Below are 27205 nucleotides of genomic sequence, written 5' to 3'. Positions count from 1 at the left end.
AATTCCCCTGTTCTGTTCATTCCTTCTGAAGCATCTTGCTCCGGCCACTGTAGGAAGACAGAATCCTGAGCTAGATGGACCATTGGTCTGACCCAGTGTGGCCATGTCTTTATGTCTGTGCAACAGTCATTTACACATTCTTCAGTGTCATGAGATTTTACCTTCATCCAAGACAGTTGCCAGGGATGGGCAAAAGGGACCTCACTTTAATATATCACTGAAGGCTGGATCTGAAAGAATGCGCTCTGAGTCTGCACTCCTAATACTGCAGCATAATGTAACAACCTTTGGGTATGAGCTTATGTTCTGGTGTTGGAACTCAAACCACAACTTTCTGAGCCAGAATGGTACCAGTTGAGCCAGACTGATATTGTTTTATTACTAGTACATGCTATACAAATTCTTCTGTATTGTTTCTTATAGACAGGTACAGTACATACCTTTAATGGAATTTAGCTGAGATTAAAGAAACTGTTGGAGTGCACGCTGTGAATGCATATTCAGGATATTACTTAAAACCATAAGCCTTGCTATGATAAACTGTAACAAGTCTGAAGAATCCATAATGGCCTATCATGTCAATAAAATGCACTTGAAAATCCCCAAATGATTTGAAGGAGACATTTCAATCTATTGTATCAGCTGTTATACACAGACAGCATAAGATTTATTTTCCTTTTCCAATCTCTGGTTAAAAACAAACACACACCATAATAAATTATCTTCAAATAGAGTCAGGGTACTAAAATAAGCCCATACAAGGGGATTTACAAGTTAAGGGAAGAATTGCCAAGGTCTTGCCAAGCCACGGATGTTCTTATCTTACATGTATGCTTCAATGTCTGAGCATTAAAAGACTCTGTAAGGGTGGAGCTTCTGTCTTAACCAATGCTGCTGTTCCATTTGTGCAAGAAGAAGTGAGAGCCAGGCCCTTTCCCTCATGGCATTGTATGTGTTTCTAAACATTTATATCACCTTTTCATTGATAAATCAGAATATAGCCTTCAAAATTAAGCTTATATATTAGTCTAAGGATAATCATCTCCCCCACCCCGTAATAAATAGGACCCAGTTGTCCCATCCTGTAGGAAAACCCCCAGACAAGGGCTCTGGGGGAGGTAATCTTGGCAAAATTTCCCTTGCATTGTTTCTTTCCCAGTTGGTTCATCAAGGTATCACTCCCAGGGAACAGGTGGTGGGACCAGCCCTCAAGCCCTGCAGATCCCCTGGGATCCGTCCGGATTAGTACTGTCGTCTGAGAGGGCTTCCATGTCAGACAGCTTCCCTCAGGTGACCACTTAAAGGGAGATCCCTACAATGAAGGGTGCCTGCAGAAAGATAACGTATTCTGGACGAAATTATTTTTTCCAGGGCAACCTCTATAATGGGTTTGGCAACCTATGGCATGCGTGCCGATTTTTAATGGCACACTGCTGCCGGCCGGGTCCCAGCTGCCGGCCCCGCTCAGCCCGCTGCTGGACCCTGGCAGGCCGCAGCGAGCCATTAAAAATCCTGCCCGCCCTGGCCCGCTCTTCTCCACCCCACCGCGGGGGCAGGGTGAAGAAGCTTGGTCCTGCCGGCTGCTGCTGCAGGGCAGGCGAGCTCCCCCCTCCCCCGCCTCTTCCCCCGGTGTGCAGGGTTCCTGCCCCTCCTCTTCTCCCTCCCTGCCACCCGTCAACTGATGGCCCTTGCGAGGGAGGGAGAGAAGCGGAGCTGCAGCTCGCTCGCTGCTCCAGGAAGGAGGCGGAGAAGAGGTGGGGACGGGGCCTTGGGGAAGGGGGGTGGAATCAGGGCATATCCCCTCCAGCCGCCTGCCGTGAGCCACACCCCGCACACATACCCAGCCCGCCCCACCCCCACACTCCATGCCCTGACTCCTGAACCCCCCTCACACACTCCCAGCCTCCTGCCCTGACTCCTGCACCCCCCACACCCCATGCCCTGACTCCTGCACCCTCCTCACATACCCCCAGCCCCCTGCCCTGACTCCTGCAGCCCACCACGACCCCAGCCCTGATTCCAGCACTCCCCACACATACCCAGCTCCCCCACACCCCATGCCCTGACTCTTGCACCCCCCACATTCCCACCCCCACCCTGAGCACCAAATGGGAGCTCCTGAACTCCCCCCCCCCCACATTCCCACCTGCATCCCTCACACCAAATGGGAGCTGCCCAGGTAAGCACTCCACACCCAAACCTCCTGCCCCAACCCTGAGCCTCCTCCCTCATTCTAGCTCCTGGCCAGACCCGAAACCCCAACCCCCAGCCTGCTCCTTCACCCCCAGCCCTGTGCTCAGTGCACTTCCATCCACAGCTCAGTGTGGAGAGAGAGGAAGAGAATGGACTAGAACCAGGGAGAAGGTAAGGTACCCACTCTATGTGGGCAGGGCCAGGATCCCAGACCGGCAGCGGGCTGGCAGGAGCCGGCGGACGGAACCTCAGTCTGGCAACAGGCTGAGCCGCTCAGCCCACTGCCGGTCTGGGGTTCTGGCTGCCGGCCCTTTGCCAGCCAGGGTCCCGGCCGCAGGCCCCGCTCAGCCTGCTGCTGGCCTAGGTGAACGGAACCCCAGGCTGTCAGTAGGCTGAGCATGGCCGGCGGTGTAAGATCAGCATTTTACTTTAATTTTAAATGAAGCTTCTTAAACATTTTGAAAACCTTGTTTACTTTACATCTGACAATAGTTTAGTTATATAATATATAGACTTATAGCGAGAGACCTTCTAAAAAACATTAAAATGTATTACTGGCACGCGAAACCTTAAATTAAAGTCAATAAATGAAGACTCGGCACACCACTTCTGAAAGGTTGCCGACCCCTGCTCTATGTCAATGGAGGAGTGATGCATATCACTCTGGCCTGCCCTTGATCTATCCACTTTTTCTGGCCTGCTCACTCCCTTTTCCTGCCTGAATCTCTGAATCCATGGAGAAATTGTCTGGGAGATGGGGTGCTGCTGTGGAGCGATGTATGTTCCTTCTTCCATCTGGGTGAAGAGAAACTGTGTGAGGGGATTTGATTGTATGATTGAGCCCAGAGTCTGGTGTGCATTTTAACAGATATTTTAAAGTGGAAAAAACATTTGGTTGCTTATGATGAAGAGCCCGGAGCAACCGAACCATGCTCCAGTAATGAATGTAATTCCGGTATATAATAATCAAAAGAAGAAAATCACCCACTTGTAAAGTTTGCGAGTCAGCCCCTCCTCCCTTCCTTCTGTAAATTGGTATCACCTCCTTTCTTCACTGCATTTTAATTCTTCCCTTGCTGTTGCTGAAGTTCACCCTAATGTGAAGGACCAGTGCAAGGCGCTCTGTATCACGTATTCCGGAATCAGGGAGGCTCTGGAGTGTGTGTGTGTGTGTAGGGGGAGGGACCACAGATTTTTATTTATAACAAGGCAATAATCCCAAAACTCTATACAATTAGTGCTGAGAAGCTGTGGAAGTAGGCTGGAGTGGCAGCCACATGGAGCTCTGAACCTATCCCTGGACTTGAGGGGGTCAGTGACTTTTACCACGCCACACCCTGTTTGTTTAATGTCTGATCTGTTGAGTTTTATGCAGGTGGAGTGCATTTCCCTGTTAGCAATTATCCCTGACTTCTTGCTTGCAAATAGGACCCCTCATACTCAGCGCAACCCTTCATCCTTCCAAATAGGCTTGCCTGACATCCTGAGAGTCTGGATTACTCACCTGTGCCCAGTGTATTGAATCTATTTATTCCCCATGTTTTGTTTGCCTTAAAATGTGAGACAGTTTAGAACGCTGCAGTTGCTACGACTGAGAAGAATGAAGCCTTCTTGGGTGCATTAGCGCCACTGCTGGCAGATGGGCAGTGAATGGAAAATAAACAGGAGCTCTGGAAAAAAGAATGCTGCTGCAGGCAAGGGAAGCAGTGGCATGTAAACACAGCTGAACAGGAGGAAAAAGATATTTACATTTGCTTATTTAAGGTTTGCGCTGGGGGTAAACTCAAGTCTGTCAGGGTAGTTTCTCCCCTGGCAATGCCACATTATTAGGAAGCTTTCAGTAAATTTACTTGCTGTTATGCCAGTCAGCACCGTGGCATGATTGGGATATAATTATCTATTTTCTTTATGGCAGGTATGCAGAATGTGACTTTCAAATGAACGAGATTTAACACCGCTTTTACTGGTTAGGCTAGAGGATGACACATTTTTAGCTCATCTTTAGCTATGAATTGGAGGGGCCTGTGGATCACAAGACTCTCAGCTTTAGTGATGAGCAGGAGATGTGCATGAACACGCACGCACACAGAGTGAGAGTAACCAGCCGATGGGAGACTTTGCTACTTGGTTTTCTGCTCTGTCTGGCCACTGGTTGACAGAAACAACAGTTTAAGGATGGCTTTAAAAAAAGAAAAAGGTGATGACATCATCAGAACTATACAGGGTTTTCATACCTGTTTCATAAACCGTTAGCCATTTGTCCTCAGAACTGTAGAAAGCTGCAGCATAGAAATGTGGATGTAACTCATCTAGAAGAAGTCTAATATTCTCTAACTACACATTCTAGAACACTATTATATTATGTATTCCACAGTGATTTTTATACTGCTTCTCTGATGTGTTATTGAGAAAAGGCACCCACTTGAACAAAATGATAAATAAAATAATGAACATAGAGGTAAATGTCAAGACTGTTCAAGACAGTGTTTTACTTGCAAACCATAGGCAATTTTATTGTCCAAAAATCTGTATGTGGAACACTTTTTATTGTATTATATTCTTTACAACAATGTTCATTTGACAGCTTATTTTCCAGCTAGGAATGGAAAAAAACTAGATCACAAAACACTCCAAATCCTGAGATAGAGGAGGAAATATGTTAGGAAGTCAAAATAAAGCATAAAGTAAGCAGTAGTGAAAAGCAGTTTGGTTTTGGGGTTTTAATAGTCAGTTTTAAAATCTGACATGTCTGCTTTGTTTTGTTATGTGGTACCAAAGTATAGTAAAGTAATTATGAACATAATGACTAAACTATATTTAACCAGATGACCATACATAGGTTTTTGAGTGTGCAGGGAGAGAAACTGTTAATATTTTACTATGTTCAAATGCCTCATTTTGGTATCTTTCATGAAACTCAGCGATAGCACTGAAAAAAAAGGGGGGAGGTTTTTTGTTTTTTTTTGGTTTTGTTTTCCTGTTGGGAATAGGAAGAGGAATGTAATTGAGGAAAGAATATTTGGGAACGCTTTTCAGGTTGATAAACTTTTATATTGTTCTACGATGGACTGCTTGAATTTACTCTCTTTATGTGTGAATATATATCTGTCATATGGTATATCTAATATATAATATATTATAACATCAAATCTTATGGCAACAATGGGAGTAATCATGACCTAACATGATGTTGTTTAAGATTGGTGTTTTTTCCCCCACAGGATTGTTCTTTATTAAATTATTTATATTATTATTGAAGAACAACTTTTAGGAATCAGTTCAGGGAATGGTAAATTAATTTCTTAATTTGTGGTTTATGCACTGAATTACAGTTAAAAGTATTTTGGAAATAATTGTTGGTAAAAGCTTGTATAATAATTAGAAGAGAAATCATAATAGAAGCCATATGAAATAAATTCCATAATTAGTATGAGGGTTTTTCAGAGATCCATATTGTCCTTGGACTTGACTGTTGCATTGTACTTTAAATGGAATTGATTGTATGCTTGTAATGAAAGTAACAAACTGATTTCTGTCCAGAGTTACAAACAGTAAATAGAAAAATGTTTCTCTTGACCTGCATTCACAGAATATAGAGACCGTAGCTGTAGATCCAAACCTTAATTTAAAATGCAAATGTAATATAATAGACTGGACAGTGTCTTTATTTTCTAGAAAATGTACTAGTAGTTGTGTTAGAATGTGTCTTCCTCTTTGAATCTTAACAGTAATTTTGCTTAGGAATAATAATATATGTTTGGCATTTTCTTTTAAGGGAATTTTACTATTGGCTATGCCATGGAAACTTTCTGAAATAGCTTTAAAGCAGGATTGCCTTTTTAGTATCAATCCTTTACCATATTGCTTTAGTACATATGTAAAGTCATTCTATTTTGTAAAATATGTTTGATTCCTAAAGTTGCAATGTTAAATATTGTCAACTCAGCTTCTTGGTGACTTTAACACAGACCATATGGAGATGCTCTTGGCACTCTTTTCTATAACTTATTTTAGGTGACAATGTTTTATGAATTGAATATGCAGATTTATAGCTTTATGCTGTAAAGTGAGGGACGAAAAGCTGCACTTATTTGTGTCAGGTGCACTGTTCTTTTCACGTGTTTGAATTGCCTTTTTATTTCTGTTCATATATATAACAAATATATACACACACACCCCCCAATAAGAATTTAAAATATATATTTCTGCAGGTGTTAGCTCAATAAGAGGTCCCAAAGACTTTTACTGGCAATATGTATTATTTCATTGGGTTTTTTTTTGTAGATGTGGTTCAGACTCATAAAATGAATGATCTGATTTGTAAATTCCTTCTCTTTGTTGCAAACTAAAGGCTTCAACAAGGAAGATAGCAGGACACTTCATGATTTCTTCCCATGTTTTGAGGTTTATTTTTGTCTTTAATTTATTTTCTGTTTTTAGTAAAACAGCTTATTGTAATGATGCGCAAACAAGAAAACAAAACAAAAGAAACCCTAGCACTTCTGCCTGCCAATTTTACTCTGTTGAAGCTTCCAAGAGCTCTCTATTCTTTCCAGCCCACTTGATATCCTGCAGGTTGTGGCAGAACAATTCACAGGAAAAGCTTAGACATTGAGCTTGCACGCTTCTTGACTCCATTTTAAACCCTTTGTTCACACCAGGGTGGCATTTTTTCACACCGCATGTGGCAGCTTTGACTCCTATCCAGCTTGTCTTATAAAATCAAAGTCTGCGATTTTTTTCCCATTCACAGTGCTGCTGCTTTCCAAACTGCAATCTCCTAATATTGCAAATCTTAAATTATTATAAATATTTTAAGTCCATATAGAGTATGTAGCAACAAGACAATTATACCTGCAAATTGATCTTCAATTGAAAATAAAAACTAGTTCAGGAGTTTTTTTAAAATAAAAGCTGAGAAGGAAAGTTCGGAATAACAGCCTGAAATGCTGTATACTCCGTCTGGATTTTCCAGCAATGGAAATTAAGATGAGCTGTTATACAAATATTTTTGTATTAATTATTTATAGTAATACATACATATGGTGCAATTTCAACATATTAATATGCTTTGTGTTTTAAACCAAAATACCTGCGTTCCATACTTCTGTTTATATGTAGATCTAAAATGCTTTTAATTTTAAAAAGCTTCTGTCTTCTATTTTACTGTAGGTTTTATATACAATATCAAGAATGAATATTATTTAACATTAATTTTAGAAAATGTATAAGTAAGAGCAACATCATTTAAAATAATACTTTATATGACTAAGTATGTCCAGCTAAAATACAATTTGATCCTTTGAATAAATATTGAGTATACATTCTTTACTGTTTAGAATCTTCACAATAAATAGCAAAGATACAATGGATTCTAAAGCAGTAACAGTTGAAAGGAAGTATTCTCATCAGAATAAAATGATTTCATTTGGCACGTACTTTATATATATAAATGTATTATTTTCATATCAATAAGGAATAAAAAACCTAGTCAATAGATATCAATCTTAAATACTTCTAAAATGTTATATTGAGGAGGTTTTTTATTCCTTATTGATATGAATATAATACATTAATTTATCGTTTACACATATGCCAGGGAGTACATTAATATCCCACTGTAATAAATATTTTGATCTGAGGGCTCTTGTTGGTTTGAATGATCTTTTTTGGCTGTTACCTTCCTCTCAAATATACCACGTATGCTTTCATTCTAATCTTGTATCTTTACAGATTTTCTGACTATTCATTTCAAGATTACAGTACAAATATAAGCATAGACCATGCCACTTACTAAACCAAAGCAAAATATGAGGTTATCTAGCTATTTAATAATGTTTTATACAGTGCTTGTATTGTTTTTATGAATATTTTGAAGAACAGCATAAAACATATATCATAAAATAGCAATACAATAATAAAATAACCAGTATGTGGGTCAACCTTCTTTGGCGATTCAGAAAATTTTAATTCACATGTTCATTTCATATGAATATTCTTCTACATTCCAAGCCATTTACTTAAGTATATACTATGCTGTTCAGAAGCTAAATCGTCTTAGCTAGTATCATTATCGCAGCAATCAAGAAAAGAAAGGGCATAGTCTAATTAATCTTTATTTTATATTTCAAAGAAAAATATGAAAGGTGTACACAGAACTCTAGTAATGATTTATTTCTAATTAATAATAATGCAGTTTCAATAGTTACAAATGCTTCAAATAATTTTTTGTAAAGTTTAGCAAAAAGTACAAAGTATGTGTATGTAAAAGTACAAAGTATGTAAGAATTTTCCTATATCTATAATATATAAGCAAAAGTATAGTTTATGTAACTGAAAAGTACATTTAGGAGGTACATTTTCTCTCAGACTTGTTTATGTTCTCTATACAAAACAGTTTATGTATATACACACTGTATATTAATATTGTACTTTTGGAAGACTGAAGAGTTTAATTTACTAATATTTGTATTAAACACAAAAATAGATGTTGCCTACTGCTAAAAAAAAGTTTCATTAATCTCAACAAACATATTTACGGCAGAGAAACTGAAATATAGTCCTTTTGCCAAGCAACTTAGCTGTTACTGCAAGCTTTTTCTATTTAAAATGTTGTCCAAAAACCATTATAATGGTAAATTTTGATTAAAAAGAATAGTTGTACATAAAAAGGGAGAAATTGTAAAATAAGAAATTAGCATTCTTTCACAATTTAATTCAATAACTTAAAATAATGTTTTCAAAAGCATATCATGGGGAAACAGACATGGCTGTAAAATATACATGCAAACGTACATATTTACTAAAACTACATCTCAAACAATTTACAGATGTTTAACAAAAAAGAGTCATTTTACTGAAAAACAGTTATCTAATTTTGATTATGATGATAAACAGCACGGTTACAAGACTCAGGTATGGATTTCTGTGAAGCAATGTAAGTTCAGTAAGTGTATGAAAATTAGTTTACCTACTTTCACAGCGCATATTTACTGAAGAAATAGCATGATCTTTTTTCATTTAAGTGTCAAATGAAAAATTATAGTAAAATCATTTATCATGATCCATTCCAAAAAATCCCAACTTTTATTGCTTGGCATTTCCTATTTTTTCCTATGTCTCTTCAGACTCTCTTCAGGTTAACATTTCTTCTACTTCCAACCCTCCTCCCTCTCCCCCAAAAAACCAACAAACAAAAATACCACAGCACCCTTCAGCAAAAGCATAATTGCTTTACATTGCCTTTCAGCCTCTGGCCTGTCCTTATATTAATCAAATAAAATCATACATACTCCCCTAAAATTCAGCTTGGAGTAATCCTCTACTACTTAAGGCTGGATGAAAGGAGAACTCATTGTGAATTATGTTTCATCTGTCACAATAACCTTCTTTATTCTTTGGTGCACCTCCCCTTTGCCTGTGGCAATTAGAGAAAATAGGTATGCCTTGAAGTATGAGATAGTGGTATCTATCTATCTATATATATACACTGATGTCATATACAGACAACGCTTACTAAGCAACACCCTGAAGTTTATATAAGCCCTTTTTGATGCAGTCCGAATTTTATTAGAACAGAGTAGAAGCAGGCATATTTTACAAAGAGTAGGTGCTGATGGCTGTCTATAGGTTATTGTTTTTTGACAGGCAGTGGTCAGAGAGTTTGTCATTCTATTAGAAGAAGAGTAAAACTGGTTTCCAATTGATTTTAAGAACATGTCATTTTACACCTTAGATGTTTTATATCTTTCTGTTATATTATAGTAGACTATTTTATTTGCACATATTCCTAGAGTTTGGTTAAGAAATAATGTCTAAGATATGTTTCCTCAGTGATTTATCATAATTTTAATATTTTGTATAGTTAAATATATATTTTAAATTAAACATCTTTTAACAAACATGAAGCTGACCAGTGATACCAAGTGAAAATATTTACTGAATGCCAGTGGAATGCTTGGTGCAGGATAGATAACTAATATTTTAATTTCCCCATATTGTCAGATTAATGTTTTAACTAACAACTGCATTAGTGTAATGGGGGGTAAGAATCTATTAATTTTTTAAGTAATCCCTAGTAGACCTAATTTATTTTTCTGCCATTTCTGTAAAATTTTACTGTTTTCTATTTTATTTCTATTTTTACTGGTTGTGTTCTATTTACTATTATATTAGTCACTGAAATTACCTTGGGAGCTTACCAAATTCATTTTTTATACTATTTGTATATATATTATAGCAAAAATCACATTATAATTTAGTTTTAAAACAAAAACAATCCAATCTGGGGCTCTTCTTTTTCATTTAAAAACTGCCTTCCTTCCACTCTTTAAGAGAGAACTGTTTTTCTAGGGAGTGAATTTTAAAAGAAAATGATTGAAAAGAATGTACTTTTAAAAACAAAAATAGTGCTAATTTAGGAAGGCTAATGCAAAGTAATTGAAGTTGGTCACTGAGATGTTGGTCTAACAGTAGGACCTGGTTAATTAAAGTAAATAAGAAATTAATATATTTACAAAGGAAAATACTTGGGGGAAAAAAGGAAGACAGTTTGGCCCACTGAACTGGTTTGGGCACAAAAGTGCTTGCTAAGCTATCTATTTCACACATGCAACGACAGAAGGTTCGATATTCATTCGATCGATGAGTGAAAAGGCACAATGGCAAAATCGGACGGACTTCTTTTCAAATACAGATCTCCAATGTCCCCCTACAGTCTGCAGTCGCACCGCTGGTGGTGTGGCACAGACAGAGCAAGGGTTACATCAAGGCTGTTCTCTGGACCGTGCAAACAGTCTAGACCAATGACCTGCAGCATCATGCCCTTTGAAGAAGAGGCAAGTTCGGTCACGATGAAGAAAAATCAAGGCGTACCCCTTTTAACAATAGGGAGCAGCTCGTGGCTGCAAAGAGGTAAGCAGGGGTAAGCGAAAAAGGCATCTGCTTCCATGGTTACAGGCCAACTATGAGAACCTTGCTTTTCAAGAGAGACGGTTCTCATGCTCCCTCACAGGCTATGTCATGCATTATAAGTAAAGGAAGGTTGAGCTGAAATCCACATAGTTATTTCAGAGTAAAATGATACGCGAGCACATGGCTGTTAGCAAAAAAAAAAAAGTCACATGACTGTTAAGAAGCAGACTTAAGCTGGTAGAGACTAGAGTTGTTTTTTACTCAGAACTAGATGAAGAAGGAAAATGTTTGTGCAAAACAAATGTTCATATGATACACAAGATTTCGGCTATTCTCATTCTCTTCAATGAGAAAAGGTCAAGGGTCAAGGTGTGTTTTTTTTTTTTTTGACAGGGCCACAAACCCTTTTGTTGAAATAGCATTAGTGAATGCCATTTAAAATAAGATTTTGCTTTTCTTTCAAAGTGCACCTTTATTATAAGTTTGACAGAGCATGAAAGTAATTAATTTCTATCTTTCTGCACTGATTTTGATCTAATATGTTTTGGTTACCATATATACACTTGGTTACACTTTTTAGTTTCATTATGTTAATGTCAGAGACGTATTCTTATGCAAGAAAAAAAGGGGAAAGTGAATGATTTGATAATATTAGTCTTACCTTTCTCTGAAAAAAGATCTACAATTTTTGCCTAGCGGAAATGTGATCAGTGGATTTAAGCCAGTGGTGTAACCATTAGCATTTAAGAATGGTTACGTTTCTACTTTGTTCCTTTCTGCCTTGTTAAGTTCTTAATCTGCAGCATACTGTTTTTCCGCTTGAAAAATTAACATGGCTAGTATATTTATTATAGTGTATGTACCCCTATTTTATCAACTGCATATATATTTATTAATAGTACATATTCTGTTTAATTAAATGTAACTTTTTTGTGACAGCTGTAGTTTTTTTTTTAAGGAAAACATAGATTTAAGTCCTAACCATTTCTGTTTTGCAGCATATCGTATAATTTATTAAGTCACTTTTACCATTTGCTTATTTAGCACCAATAATACTAGATTAACAGAAATATTTGAAATAAAATTAAATATGGTAGAGATTAAAAATTTGGAGAACTGTTGAATAGTGTTTGAAGTTTACAGTAACATAATTATTCCCTTAATTTACGTAAATATTATGCTGCTGTTTAATAATTACAGTGTTTTATAGTACTTATATTTGTAGAATTTACATTGCTATCCAGTAAAAGTAATTAATATTTATGAGTGCATCAAGTAGTGTAATTTCTCAGGGTGCATTATGAAACGTATACATTTATGTAAGGGTTTGATTTAACTCTGGTCTAGTGAGTACGTACTTGAAATGAAAAGTATGCATGTGAACATACAGTAAGTTACCCTTAAATAATACTAGACTTTTCAGTAATTTCTCATTTTGGGGCCAAAGTTACTTAGGAAAGCAGCCAAAAAAAAAAAAAGGACAATAACTACATGCAACGCAAACAATTAGATATTAATGATATAAGTAACAAGCACAGTGTCCTAAAACAGTCATGATCTTGCTTCATCAGATAATTTATGTCCTACATATTAATTCAGCTATCAAAATGTCTTTGACATGATTACAAATTGTACCTTTTTTCTCCAGGTCATTATCTGGTCATTTTAGTTCAGAGAAAAATCTATTTGTTCATCTTTTTTCTTTACATTTTTAATACAATAGGAGGATTAAATATTACGATGGAAAATGATACATGTTAGTAATGACAAACTAACACTGATTTATAAAGTGTGCACTATTAGAACACCACACATTTAAAAAAACAAACACAAAATGCTTGTCAATTTTTCATGTTTTATTTTGGTTAACATGAAATACTCTTCCTTTTTCTCACTATTACGTTTTAAAAATAGAAAGCTTTAATACCTAATAATCATACCATATAGTATATACCAGAGGACAGATTAGTATAATTGTATCAGTCAAAACACAGATAAAATTTACTATTATATTAGAAATAGCATCTTGTTTTCCACCTAAAGATATGATAAGCCTTCATTTGGATGGTGATGCTGAGGACGGAAGATTTGCTTTTTGAAGGAAGACCCTCTAAATGAAAGACCTAGAGATTCCCTGTTTACCTTGTGTGTGGGATTTTGCTTGCTCATTTTAACAGAATGTGCAGGTTTGCAAGAAACCCACCTCTAGATTCATGGCAGTCTGTACAGTGTAGCAAGGGGAGGAATCTGATCTTAATTGTATTCATGATCAACTGGTAAAATAATTAGTCTTTTCCTTTGCATGGCTGTGGACAGGCTGTTGCTGATGGCATTGTCACAGTGAGAGCCAGATATGTGTTTCTGTTGAATATAAAGACTGCAGCTTTATTAGCAATGAAAATATGAACGTGAACAGCCAATCATTAGCAAGTTTACCCCATTGTCCCCTTTGGGGCAGTGCAGTGTATTGCCCTGTTGCTCGACAGAATGGTGGTCAATGTGGGACTCCTCCACTGCCTGTTGAGACACCACGGTTCTGAACAACTGGTGTGGCTCCTGCTTTGAGTGACTAGTGAACTTCCACACCTACACTAGCCCAGTCTGGTTAAAGTTTAGGCTTTAACTCAGTTGTGTATCCCAATATGTTAAAAACAATGAGTTACAACCTGGGTTCTGCGCTCCTAATTTCCCCTCTGCTACATGTATTCACCTGGAGGAGCAAATCCTCTGTACCAGTTCATCATCCTCTGCAAGGATACAAGAGGCTACAAGGACACTATGCCATAAGGGATAATGCTGCCTCCTCAGAACCCTTGTAACATGGTTCCCAAAATTGCTGCTCCAAAACAAGGAGGGTGAGTCACAGGACAGGAAGCACTGGAGGTTCCTTTTGTGGGTTCAGCAAGTCATGAGGTGGTGTAACTTGCACAACCAGCAATTGTCAGGTCAGGGTCCCATTTCGGACCCAGGATCTTTCCCACAGTTCATGCCACCTCGCTGGATGTTCCTAGAAGTGCAGTTGTTGGTTGACTGTCAGGATCAGTCTACCTTTCCCTCACAAGAATGTGGGAAGAAGCTTTAAAACTGTAACATTATAGATGAGGATTTACTGTGTCTGTTGTAAGGGTCATTGTGTGGGATTTATAACCTGGTAATCATAATTCAATTCAGGCAGAAATGAATCCTATTAAATTAATTTTTTTCTCTGCTGGAACAAAAATGGTTGACACATGGAGACTTATTAAAGATATCTGAACCAGTGGACACCATCTGGCCCAGGCTCAGAAAATCCATACATCATCTCAGGACAGAACTGTCTGCTCCATTTAAAATAGCATCACTTGAATGACCTACCTGAAGGTTTCTTACAAAACATGCTGGGAAAGCCAAATGGACCAGATTAGTATGATACCTGGGAAAATCTGCCCCCTTCTTATAGGTGAAGATCCTGGGATTTGGTACCCAAGAGTAAATCATGTCGACCCAGGCACATAATGGCAGCTCCCATCAACACTGTGAATCACTAACTGGACAGCAGGAGTTAATCATGATTCATATAACTAGAACTCTATTGAATAAAGTCAAATCAATAACCACAACAAAACTGAGAAGAGAGCCAGAAGAGAGCCCAGGTTTCTATCAGCCCAGTGCAAAAAGCTGATGCTGGCTAGATATATAATATCCACTAACATTTCTCTCCCTCAGCACAGACTCTGAATAATGAGTATGTAAAAAACACCACCCTAGGGATTCGGGTGGTTTGGTATATAAGGACAAAAAGATACCTATTAAAGATACTTAGGGCTATTAAAAATGGAGGCAAACCTTAGGAAGCCATAGCCACAAAACTCCCTTGATCTTCCCCAGGATTATTCTTTCCTATGATTCCTTAAAGACAGGGTATTTTCAGTCTTGGATATAGGATACTGAAGAGAAGAAACTTGGAGTGCTCTAAGGAGCAGGAGGTTATCAGAGGGAAAAAATAGATACATTGTTCTTACTGGAATTAGGGCTGTGCTGGCCTCCAGAGTATTCTGTCAAAACCTATCTACTTCATAGCGAGCTAAGCCATTGGAATGAGGATATTTGTATAATTCTGTCTCTGAGTTATGTTTTGTTATCAAATAGATGCAAAAAGGTAGATGCTTATATGTGAGCCAAATGCATGACCGTGCTTGACTTGGTAGTAATTAATAGTATGGACCACAGTTTGATTTTCTAAACATATGACTACCCTTTTGTTCCCAAGACTATTCTCCTAGATCCATGACTTGCCACTAAAATAGACCCTAGCTTCTGGGTCACCAGGCCAAAGAAAGAATACTTTAGATCCTAACACACCTATCTCCCCTGCTTTCCTCAGAGCTCTGGATGATATTTTCAGGCTAACTTCCAGATCACTCACCAAAAGGAAACCTTATTAAAAGACTCCAAGAACTTTTCTTGCTTCCCTTCATATCTTGGCAATATTTTGCCCTGGCTGTGGTGGAAGCTAGTCTGACATTGGGAGTGAGTAGTGTTCAGATGTCATTTTCTGGGCCTCCAGCACTGGTAAGCACCAGTCCTTTGAACACTAAAGCAAGCCTTAACCTTTACTGATTTGTTTTCATTACCAAATATGTTAGTGCAGCTGAGGGCTTGTCAGTTACTATCTGTTGTCAGGACAAATGTTTAATATGCAGAATGCTGCTGGAAGGGCTTTGTGATACCCTAGACTCAGGCCGTCATAGTCTTCTCCATGTAACTACACAGCAAAGATTGTGAATGCTAAGACCGTATTTTCCAAGATCTGAGCCACCTTGAATTTTTAGGCCCCTGTAGACTGAAAGCATCACAAAGATCACCACTGCCATTGTCTGTTAAGGATTGTCACATCTGTAGAAAAGCTCCTATCCCTCAAACCAGGGGTGGGCAAACTTTTTGGCTGGAGGATCACATCAGGGAATAGACAGTGTATGGCGGGCCATGAATGCTCACAAAATTGGGGTTGGAGTGCGGGAGGGGGAGTGGTCTCTGAGGTGGTGCTGGGGATGAGGAGTTTGGAGTGTAGGAGGGTGCTCTGGGCTGGGACCGAGGGGTTCAGAGGATGGGAGGGGGATCAGGGCTGGGACAGGGCTGTGGGACAGGGTGCAGGTTCCAACTGGGGGTGCAGGCTCTGGGGTGGGGCAGGGTATGAGAGGTTTAGGGTTTTGGAGAGCGGGAAGGGGATCAGGGCTGGGGCAGGGGGTTGTGGCATAGGGAGAGGCTCAGGGGGTGCAGGCTCCAAGTGGCGCTTACCTCAAGCAGCTCCTGGAAGCAGTGGCATGTCTCTCTCCGGCTCCTATGCAGAGGCACGGTCAGGTGGCTCAGCGTGCTGCCCCATCCGCAGACACTGCCCCTGTAGCTCCCATTGGAGCACGTAGGAGCCAGAGCAGGACCATGCGCCAGCTTCCAGCAGCCGCATGGTGCAGCACCCGATCCTGTGCCCCAGCCGGAGTGGGGCCAAGCTGCGTGGCGCAGCCCCGACCCAGCACCCGGGCCAGAGTGCCGGAGCAAGGCTGAGCTGTGTGGTGCGGCTTGCAGACCGGCTTAAAACGGCTCACAGGCTATAGTTTGCCCACCCTACCCCAAACCCTCAGACTGATTTTGCATTTCTGAGGCATAGCTACACCACAAGCATAATCCCAGGTTCTTGGAAGATGGGTGCTGGCTCTGTCTTGCATCAGGTGCTTACTGCACACCATTTTGGGGCTCAATCCCTCACCACGTTTATGACATCATGGGAAAGGAAATAGGACTCATGAGGAGCCAGAGCAAGTTAACATGACTGGTCTTGGTGTTGACTCTACGTGCTGCTTGTTAAGTGGCTACAATTTCTCATTTGGTTTCTTCCTATGAAGTAGCTGGTTTTAGGAGAGTGAGTTCTCAGAAGTCTTCTTAATGAAAGATTTGTGTGGATGAAGTCCATCCTGCAAAACTGAGGATTCCTCCACACCTTTTTTTCAAATGTATATTTGTAGTTTTTAAAGAACTTTCCAAAAGGTATATTATCATGGGCGGTGGGTGAACGACAGGCTTGGGGAGGCTACCCCTGGCCCGGCCTGGCCCGGCCCACCCATTCTGCCTGAGATCCTGCCCCACGGAATCCCAAAGTCCTCCCCCTCACCATGGCCGCCAGCCCCCCCACAGTCCGAGCACCTCCAGCCCCAGAGTGCCATGCGGGGGGCGCACACCCCCCACCCTGAACACTGGGCAGTGTGTGGCCCCCACCCCAGCCCTGGAGCACCGGGTGGGCAGTGCAGCCCGCTTCTCTCCCCCAGCCCTGGCGTGCTGGGTGGCACAGCCCCAGCACCCAGGGCCCTCCCAGTGCTGGGCAGCCCCAGCCACCTAAGTCCAGATGCACTAGTTCCCAGCAGGCTTTCTGGAAGAGGAGCAGCCTGCCTGGGCTTGGGCCAACTAGCGGCAAGCAGAAGAGGGCCGTGGGGCAGAGTGTGGGTGGAGCCATGCAGGACCATTTGGGAAGGCACAACTTTCCCCTGCCTATGCTACCCACTGCCCATGTATATTACTCACAGGAAAGGAATCTGAAAAATCTTTTAATATCCCCATACTGTCATGCAAAATAAATACAGATAAAAATCTCCAACCTACCAAGGGTAAGTATCAGGTCACTCAAAACTTGGGAGCACATAATCCGATACCAACCACAAATTATTCCATTCAGCCCCTAAATGCAAATATAACTTGTGTATGCAGCAAGTAGCAGAACGTGCAAATAAAACAGAATGGTTCAAACAAGTGTGAGGAACTTTGAAAAGGGTCAACAAATGTTGCTTAGAAATGCCACTTGCAAGGGTGTATTTATTGGAAAATGGGATTTTCGAAAAGAGAATTGGGAATATGAAAACTCTTATATCATAACCTTGGGATTTTGATTTTAATGGGTGGCGTGGTGACTAAGGCTCTGATAGTTTCCATTTCAAAAATAAGTGTGAAATTAGATCCTGCGATAGACACCAAGTACTGAAAGCTTGGTAAACAGAGGTAACATGGGGGGGGAGCATATGGGGTCACATCCCCCCCACCCCGATTTCTGCCACGGTTTATATTTTTATTTCTTTTTTTGCAGGGAGTGGGTTCAAAATATGTGAGTGCACAGTAATTTATCTCAAAACAGATACCATCAATAGTGAGCTGCCCCCTTTGTCCTCCCCCTTTGCAGGCCTGGCTCACGGTAGTACTGACCCACAGTGACCTTCCAGCAAGGCGAGTGGGGCTGTGCCTGGGGAGTAAATTCTGCAATTGCCTCAGACTTTCGGGACGGTGGGGCACTGCAGGGTCAGTGGTGACCCTGGGACCAAGAGCCTGTCCTGGTGTGTGTTTGGGTCTTGCACAGAGACCCCGGGGGCGGGGGGGGGATTTCACCAGGGTCACACTGTGGGTAAGGCGCAGGAGCCCCCAGCCTGGGGGGGGGAAGGGCATTGGAAGCCACCTCTGGAAACCACCCATCCTCCAGGGGCTTGGGGCTGGAGTGCCCCACTCCTGTGCATGGGTTTCCTGTTGACTCAGAGCTGGCCCCCTTGGTCACATGGTGCCACCAGACCCCCTTCCTGTGCAGTATCTGGCAGAGCCAGTCAAGTGACCTTGGAGGATGGGTGAGCTGCAAGCTGTGCCCTGCGGGGAGAAGCAGGAGCAGAGCACTGCAGTGAGCGGCTGCTGCTTTCTGGGAGGGGAGACTGAGGGTAAAGGGTGGGGCCTGCCTGGGGGGAGTCCAAACCTTTAAACTGTGTCCCCCCCCCTATCAATGGTTATGCACTGTTTCTGCTGGTAAAGCTGGTATCTTAATGACCACAGCCTTTGAGCTATAACTTGCAGTGCTTTGAAGCAGTATTACTAGCCACTTCTGTAAAGTAGTTCCTCAGTTCAGCTTGTGAATTGTGTGAAGAACTGCCCCCAAAACATCTACTAACAAGAGGAGTAGTTCATTAAATGTCTGCACCAAAGCAGAGTGATGTGCAAGAAGTATGGAAAAGGGTCTTTTTCGGAACATATGTTTCCCTTTATGCATGGGTAACTGAGTGGTGCAGTGAGCCAATAATGTGACGCTAGACCAATCAACTGATTCCTTGGACCAAAAGTTGGCATGTGTGGATGTTGAACAAGATCAAACTTTTTGAGCTATATACTCCTGGCCCACTGGATGTTGCAAAAAATCTGTAGGGCAAATCTGTATCTATATCAGTTCTTCCAACTAATCAGAAAGCAACATTAATACAGTAGAACCTCAAAATTACGAACACCTTGGGAATGGAGGTTGTTTGTAACTCTGAAATTGTCATAACTCTGAACAAAACATTATGATCTTTCAAAAGTTTACAACTGAACATTGACTTAATACAGCTTTGAAACTTTACTGCAGAAGAAAAATGCTGCTTTTAACCATCTTAATTTAAATGAAACAAGCACGGAAAACAGTTTCCTTACCTTGTCAAATCTTTTTTTAAACTATCCCTTTATTTTTTAATAGTTTGCATTTAACATAGTACTATACTGTATTTCCTTTTTTTGGTCTCTGCTACCTGATTGTGTACTTCCGGTTCCAAATGAGGTGTGTGGTTGACTGGGCAGTTCGTAACTCTGGTGTTGGTAACTCTGAGGTTCTACTATATAGCAATTACCTTATGGGCAAGTATTTGTTACTGTTTCCAAATTATACCTCTTTTTGAGGGATTTGCAATACCTCAACCACTGTGGTTCACAGGAAGCAGAAGCAAGGTACACCAGGTAATTTTTCTTTAGATAAATTTGGTTGCAGAATATGAAGGTGCATCAGTATAGTTACATTTTACATAATGCTTTATAACATTTTGAACCATATTTTCAATTTGATGGTTTGTTTAAAAAATAAAAAGTGGGAACATCAATCTCCTGATTTAATTTGTTCATTGCAAGGTGAAATTCAGAAGTTATACAGCAGCAAAGGTAAATGCTACTGTGGCTGCACCAGAGGTTTGCTTGTTTCTTTTTTTTTTTTTTTTTGCTTATAGTTTGTTGCTCATAATACATAGACTACTGCTGAAGGCTATTTATAGCCATATTTTATTAGAGATGGAGCCACTTTGAACACTGGATTAGCACTCCGCCAATATCATTACTTTTCCTTTTTTCCCTCCCTTCTCCCGCACATACTTATGCTCCTGGGAAAGAGGGATCAGTGACTATATTAATCTAACTTGTTTCCTCTTTCCTTTCCTAAGTACCCAGTTTCAGTAGGTCTTCCTCGCATTTTCCTTCTGTTGTCAATTTTGGTTTAAAATATCAACTGTTGAAAACAAAACCCTATCTGATCATTACATTCATGTTCTAATTATGTGATTATACATCACTTTTCTTGTTTTCTGGGGGAAGTTATGTCAAGCTCTAGTCATTTTTTGTTAATGACAGATTAGGTGGCAGTATCATAAGACAGTATCCATTCCACGGTTACACTTTATAATATAGTAACTGCAATTACACTGTAGTTACAGTATAATTACATAGTGGTTGTGCTTTCTCAAACTTGTATTTAACACTAATTGAACCTCCAGAAACAAACAAAAACCAAAACCACGCATTTAAAAAGCCAATTAAGGTTGCTGAATGTAACAGTTTACTGACCTATCACATAATTTACAAAGTTGAGGAGCAAGGAATTGAAAAAGTTAAAGCCAATATAATGCCTGACCCTGGAAAGACTTGTGCCTAAACTTTACTTAATATATTGTGAATAATCCCATTGATGACAAATACTTCAGTGAGATTCTACCCACAGTGTGTAAATTGAGCACATGTGGATTTCCTCTAGGATTGGGGCCATCATCTTAAACTGTCACACATTTCTCATTATCAAGTACAGAGTAATTCTTATTTCATTGCAACACTACAACCTTAATTCAAAATGAGTACTACTCTTTCAACACTAATCTCAGGATATAAAACTCAACTTTACACTGACTGTCAATAGTTTATGTAGATGTAAAGTATGAAGGATGATAAAAAGGCCACTTTGGACAATCAAAAATTCATACTACTTTTTAATGTCTTAAAAATAAAAATAGGTTCCGGGGACTAAAATAAGATTTTAGAAATGGAAACTGGTTGCAAACTTAATTATAGAGTAGCTACTCCTGCACCATACTAACCTGAAGATTAGCGACATGATTTAATAATTTATTACCCCTGAAGTTTCATATTTACCATGTTATACTGTAAATTATTCTGGTTATGTTTTTTTTTCTTTCTGTATGTGTCTATACAAAATCCTACAACCAGAGGTGGACCATGTAACTGAATTATTTGTGCTCGCCGTCTGTTTCATTATGAATGCATGTACATTTACAGTCCAGGTATACTAAATAAACAGTAGCTATGCTGAAATTAATTTTTATTTTTTGACATTTAAACTTTTAGTGATTGTGTGCAACAAGTATAACTTCAGAGAAATTACTATGTATAGATATGAATAAGCAGTCATTACAAGTATGACAAAGTTCAGTCACATTTTAATTGCATTTTAATGTCAACATACATACAGCATAATTCAGCCGCTATATTAAAATATAATTAATACTATAATACACTATATTGTTAATTTATCAAAGCTTTCCATACTCAAGGCCAACATGCTGTGCCATTTCAAGACATGTCAGAATTTAATTTCCTCTCTGAAACTGCAGCTACATATATAAACTGCTTCAGCAATATTTTTTGCAAGAAATCAAATATCTTAAAATATGCATGTAACTGGAGTGAAGATGTCTATATTTTCTAAACACATTTTATGATACACTACAAAAATGTACAGTTTCACAAATAGAAGATAAAATCATTTTCTTTCTTTAGTTAACAAAATAATAGTTTACAACAGTGCCTCACAACACTACACCTTACTATAACATAACTACAGTGTTGGGGGTTACTATTATGTAATTATGTACTACTTTTTACATAAATATTGGGTTACTCTTTCAGAGTGTAAAATTGTATTTCTGAATTAAATGAAAGCAAAGTGGATGAGTACCATCATCCATCTGGCCAATAATGTCAGTATTTGATTATACTATTAGAAATTCTTGATTTACTGATGTACAGTAATTCTCTGGCAGTTACTATCTTGGGGAAATTGATCAGATCTTGTAAGCTAAAAGACAAGACTTTTCCCCTCTTTTACACCAGTGTTTTTGTAACTTGGGGGTATAATTTTAATTGATTTTGAAAAGGAGTTAAATATAATTTCATTGGGTTATTTTGAAGTGTCTGGCTTTAGTATATGATCCTTTTAATCTTTTACCCTCATCTTGATTCACTGTATTTCTTTCAGGTGTATGGCTGTCGTTATGACTTTTGCAAAAAGATCCTTTTTGTTTCACAGATTAGGGGTAAGTCTTTAATTCTTTATTTGAAATTTTGGTTACAGGTGTCCATAATCCAACATTAATATGGGTAGTTGCACACTATTGTAGCTGATGCTTTTGCAAACTAAAGTGATGGAAACATTTCCCACTTAAGTAACATGCTTTTGAATGTGTTTTTTCTGGATGTGAATTTGAATTTGTTGCAATCATTCTGCTAGTTGATAGTGTTCAGAACTAGCAGAACCTAAGGTAGGAACCTAGAATTAAATCATGGCCATATTTAAATCAATGGGAGTTTTACCCTTGACTTCAGTGGGGTCAGAATTTCACCTCTGGTTTGCAAGGAATGCAAATTATTTCAATCTGATTACACAGTGATCCAGATATTTCAAGAGATTGAAGGCCTGAAGGGACCATTAGATCATCTAGTCTGACCCAATGTACAAGATGTAAATCTAGGATTATGACAAGATGCAACTAGTGGAAAAATGTGCAAATAAAGTTTGAAGGAAGAGGAGTAAAATAATAGCAAGATGAGTGTGTGTTTACACATTAGTAGAATTAGTAGTCATTGTGATCATAGATGACATGGAAGTACCATGACAGACACATAAGGGAGTTCTGAATATCAGGCCTTCAACAGAAAAGGGCCTTACATTCTATTATTTCAAGTTTATACAGAATCTGGAGACTATCCACAATTCCAACCCTGTTGATTTTGGCAATGGAGCAGCTAGCACACCTTTAAGCAAACTAGTATTTTTATTTAGGGGCTTATATATATGAAAAGTAAAACATTCAAGAGCATTTGCTGTAATGTAGGCAGTCAGTGCAGTGTGCAAAGCGTTGGCATAACCAGCTGTCATGAGTTAAGGCTCTAGAGAAGTCGTATTGCTGTGTTTTTCAAGAAGAGAAATCTGTAAGCAGTTTTCCAGGGTACCTTCAAAAAAGCATGTTACAGAAGCCTAGCTTTCAGGTGAATTAGACTTTCTGATCTCTTGGGATGGTTCTTCTAATGGTGGGTTTGTTGGCATCACTTCCTTCTCAGGGTTTCATGGTCATCACTCTTTTATCTTCTTCTTTTCTCTCCCTCCCTGCTTTCTCCTATCTATCTCCTTATCTGTTGCTAAATCCCTCTCAGCTTCAAGAGATCTTTCTCTCTTTCATACTTACAGACCCTCTCATTTTCTCTCCCTGTCTGCTCTCAGGCCTTCCCTTTGTAGAGCCTTGTCTTTCTGTCTTGCTCCATTCTGTCTATTAATTTAGGGCAGTCTGTTTTTTTCACTTTCTGTTTCAGGGTTTTTCTCTTATCTCTACACAGATTTAGTTTATACATCTTTGAGGGCAATTGTGTTCCACAGGATCGATCTATCGAGAATCCTCAATGGTTATGAAAGACAAAAGGGTCTGAATCTGTTCTTGTCTGCTAGTAGATGCCGGCTGTCCAAACAGGCTCTGTTGCTTGGAACAAACTTGTTGGAAAACTAGTGCATTTGTTTGTAAAAAATGCATGTGCAACTTGATTTTTTTTCAGTCAGCATACAGTTGAAAATAACTTAGTCATTGCAAGTATCAGAGGGGTAGCCATGTTAGTCTGGATCTGTAAAAGCGGCAAAGAGTCCTGTGGCACCTTATAGACTAGCAGATGTACATTTATACCTGCTTCTGGAAATTTCCAATACATGCATCCAACGAAGTGGGTATTCACTCATGAAAGCTTATGCTCCAATACATCTGTTAGTCTATAAGGTGCCACAGGACTCTGCCACTTAGTCATTCCGAGGTACTAGCTCTGTAGAAAAGGACATGAAGTCCTCTTTCCTAAAATGTTGATTTCAATTATAAAATAAGCAAGACTACATCTGCAAACAGTGAAAAGCACACTTTGCTGCTATGGATGAACCCTGTAGTAGGTTTATGCTGGAGAACCAACAGCTTTGCAGTGCAGTTCCCATCCTCCAATGACATTAATCCTTACAGTGGCTGGGCTACCACTGACCAAACCCTAACTACCCTTACCAGGAGCAGCAATTAATAACATCCACTTTAAGATATGGGCAGGACTCAGAACCAATATGTTACTAGTATGTGTTCACTACAATGCTTTTACTGTCCATTAAATTCTTCATTTGAATGAATAATAATGAATAATTTGAATAATTTCCATTTCTGGGCCCATAACAAATTTTTACATAGGCAAAAAGACTTATTATTTTGACTTTTATTAGGAGTAGAGAACAGAAGAGAAATAATTTATTTTTGTTTTGTTAAGTTTTCAAGTTTTCCATGACACATTCAGAGGTATTAGATTTGAATTTTGTGTAAATCAAACAAATCTTCTGCACCATATCTTTGTCACACCGATCTAAAACAGTATTTCTGAATGTCCATGTAAGAATCTGTTCACCTCCAGATCATATTAATGTTAATAATAGGATTTACACTTGCACATCAAGGAAGAACAGATCTACCAGGCTTTAAAATTTGAATCATGAATTTAAGAAAAGGTAAAATTAATTTGAATATTTATGTATGGATATATCATATTAGTAATATATTATTTACTTTTTAACACCATTAATCTTGAAGCAGCGATGTAGCTCTAATCTAGGTATAATAATAGCTGGGTCTATTTTACATTCTCCATAAGTCTCTGCCTTTCTAGCAAAAGGTTTGTAGTGATCCATGAATAGCTTATTTGTTTTGCTTTCTAAAAAATGAAGCCATTACATATTTGCTGGGGAGGAAGCTGAGTTAGGGTAGACTAAAAATCAGACTACTGGCATAATGCTTCATAAAAAAACTAGGAACAGGAACCTCTGTTCTAAGTTTTGGTGCCCGGTACACAAAAGCATACATTTCTAAGCCATACCAAACTAACAAGAGCTAACACCAAAATAACAAAAGTCTGATCAGTTGCTGTATCTGTTTGACATGTCCTACCAACAAAAGGAGCTTCCATTATTTCTTCCAAGTTTATTTCACTAGGGACAAAGATCTGGTGAGGCTTTATTCAGCTACGTGCTCATGAAAGTCTAGAAGTGGGTGGAAGACATATGTTTGTTAAAATATTGAAGAGTCAGCATTTTAAATTATTAATACACTATAATTATTGACATATGCACTAATACACATGAAGTGATGATTAAATTAGTTAAGACTTGGTGTAATATTGGAAGTTACTTGTGGACAAATATTGGAAAGGAAAAAAGAAGGAAATATAACTGAGATAAAATCCCCACCATTTTCAAAATGCAACCAGTGAATTTCAGATATAATAAAAAATGGGTAAGAGTAAGAGCTATTTGTTACGAACAGACTGCAATTTACCTTGCAAAGCACACTGATCATAGTTAACCTTAGCCATTAGTAGAAAACATTACCCTCCGATTTGTCATTAAATCACAGGGATCTAAAACAACTCCATGTTAACAGCCATCAATCCCTTTTATGAAAATCCCAAACATAAAGAATACTATTGTTTGCTGCACATGTGGCAATAGTCTGGTTTATATTAAGTTGAAGTTACTGCCATCTGGTGGGGAGAACAGTACTAAATCACTACAAACTGGAACCAAAATAGTAAGGTTTAGTTTGTGCAAGAGGAAAAAAGCAATCTTTTAGAAGCAAACAAATACCCTATATAGGAATTATAATTATTATTATTATTTTATTTTATTATTGACTTGTGGGATTGATTTTAAAAGACTTTGAAGATGTACAGCAATGTAGCCTGGCCTGCAAGAGGCAATTGGGCAAATGTATAATTGTGTGAAAGAAAATAAGCTAAAAATGCATAGGAAAAAATATTGTTATCCAAGTACCTTACTAGCCACACTTTAAGCACAAAGTTAGAATATTTAATAATGCATAATATAGTGGGTTTTTTTTCCTGGAGAGTGTCTTTTGTATCTTAGTTGGGTGTGAAATTTTTCTGTTTGCATATAGTATAGCATATTGTATTTTATGATAGAGGTGGTAATGTGCAAGTTATTATAGGTCTGCACAACCGTAGGCTGCCAAATCATCTGGTCTGGCCCTGTGCTCAGTGCTGCTGCATCTTTATTCAGAGATCTTGTGCAGGAGAGTGAGTCTGCTCCTTCATGAATCTTGAAATATACAGCATTGGATTTCCAGTTAGGCACAGTAGGCACGTGTGTAGGGGTGCTGGAATTTTAGGGGTGCCTAAAAGTTAGAAGTGGGTTGAAAGTTTCATTTTGTAAGGAAAACACGAAGGTCAGCTGTCGGGGGGGGGGGGGGGGCGGAGGGGAGTGGGGGGCGCTGAAGATGCTGCACCTAGGAGCACATAAGGTGTAAATCTGACCCTAGAAATATACATGTATTAGTTGTTATATGTTCCTTGAAGGAAAAGTCCGATAGGAATGGATTAGTGTTAGTATTATTTTTTTCTAACTCTCCAAAGCTGTTTGTGGTCCTTATAGAACAAATACAATTAACAGGGTCCTTGTTGCAGGGAGCTAATAATCTAAATTAGAGGCAACACTGCAATGAATGACAAACAAAATGGGGATAGAGGTGGAGGATTACAGTAGTGGGATACCATGTACTTATTTTCACGTACCTATAGTTTTAGTACTGAGTTTTGCTCAGTTTACTGTATGATAATATGGAGTGTCCAGAATTATTGTTAGTTATTATTTATATTACTACAATGCTGAAAGACCCAAATCAAAATTGCGCCCCCTTTGTATACATATCCAAGTAGG

At 38.9% G+C, this 27205-nt stretch overlaps 1 protein-coding gene across 6 annotated transcripts in view; it reads left to right on the top strand.

Annotated features, from left to right (window-relative positions):
• Window positions 1–27205, top strand: part of LOC144930964 (uncharacterized) — a 323387-nt gene that overhangs the window by 112559 nt on the left and 183623 nt on the right. For all 6 annotated transcript variants that reach the window (XR_013636475.1, XR_013636474.1, XR_013636476.1 and 3 more), the window contains one exon: window positions 22445–22502. Coding sequence is in view for 3 of the 6 variants with exons in the window: in XM_078854778.1 (XP_078710904.1) it covers window positions 22445–22502 (58 nt within the window). In the remaining 3 variants the exon portion in view is untranslated. The remainder of the gene's footprint in view (window positions 1–22444; window positions 22503–27205) is intronic.

The sequence above is a fragment of the Lepidochelys kempii genome, chromosome 1 (assembly GCF_965140285.1).
Source record: "Lepidochelys kempii isolate rLepKem1 chromosome 1, rLepKem1.hap1, whole genome shotgun sequence".
NCBI classification, from domain to species: domain Eukaryota; kingdom Metazoa; phylum Chordata; order Testudines; family Cheloniidae; genus Lepidochelys; species Lepidochelys kempii.
This window is presented reverse-complemented; position numbering and strand designations above follow the sequence as displayed.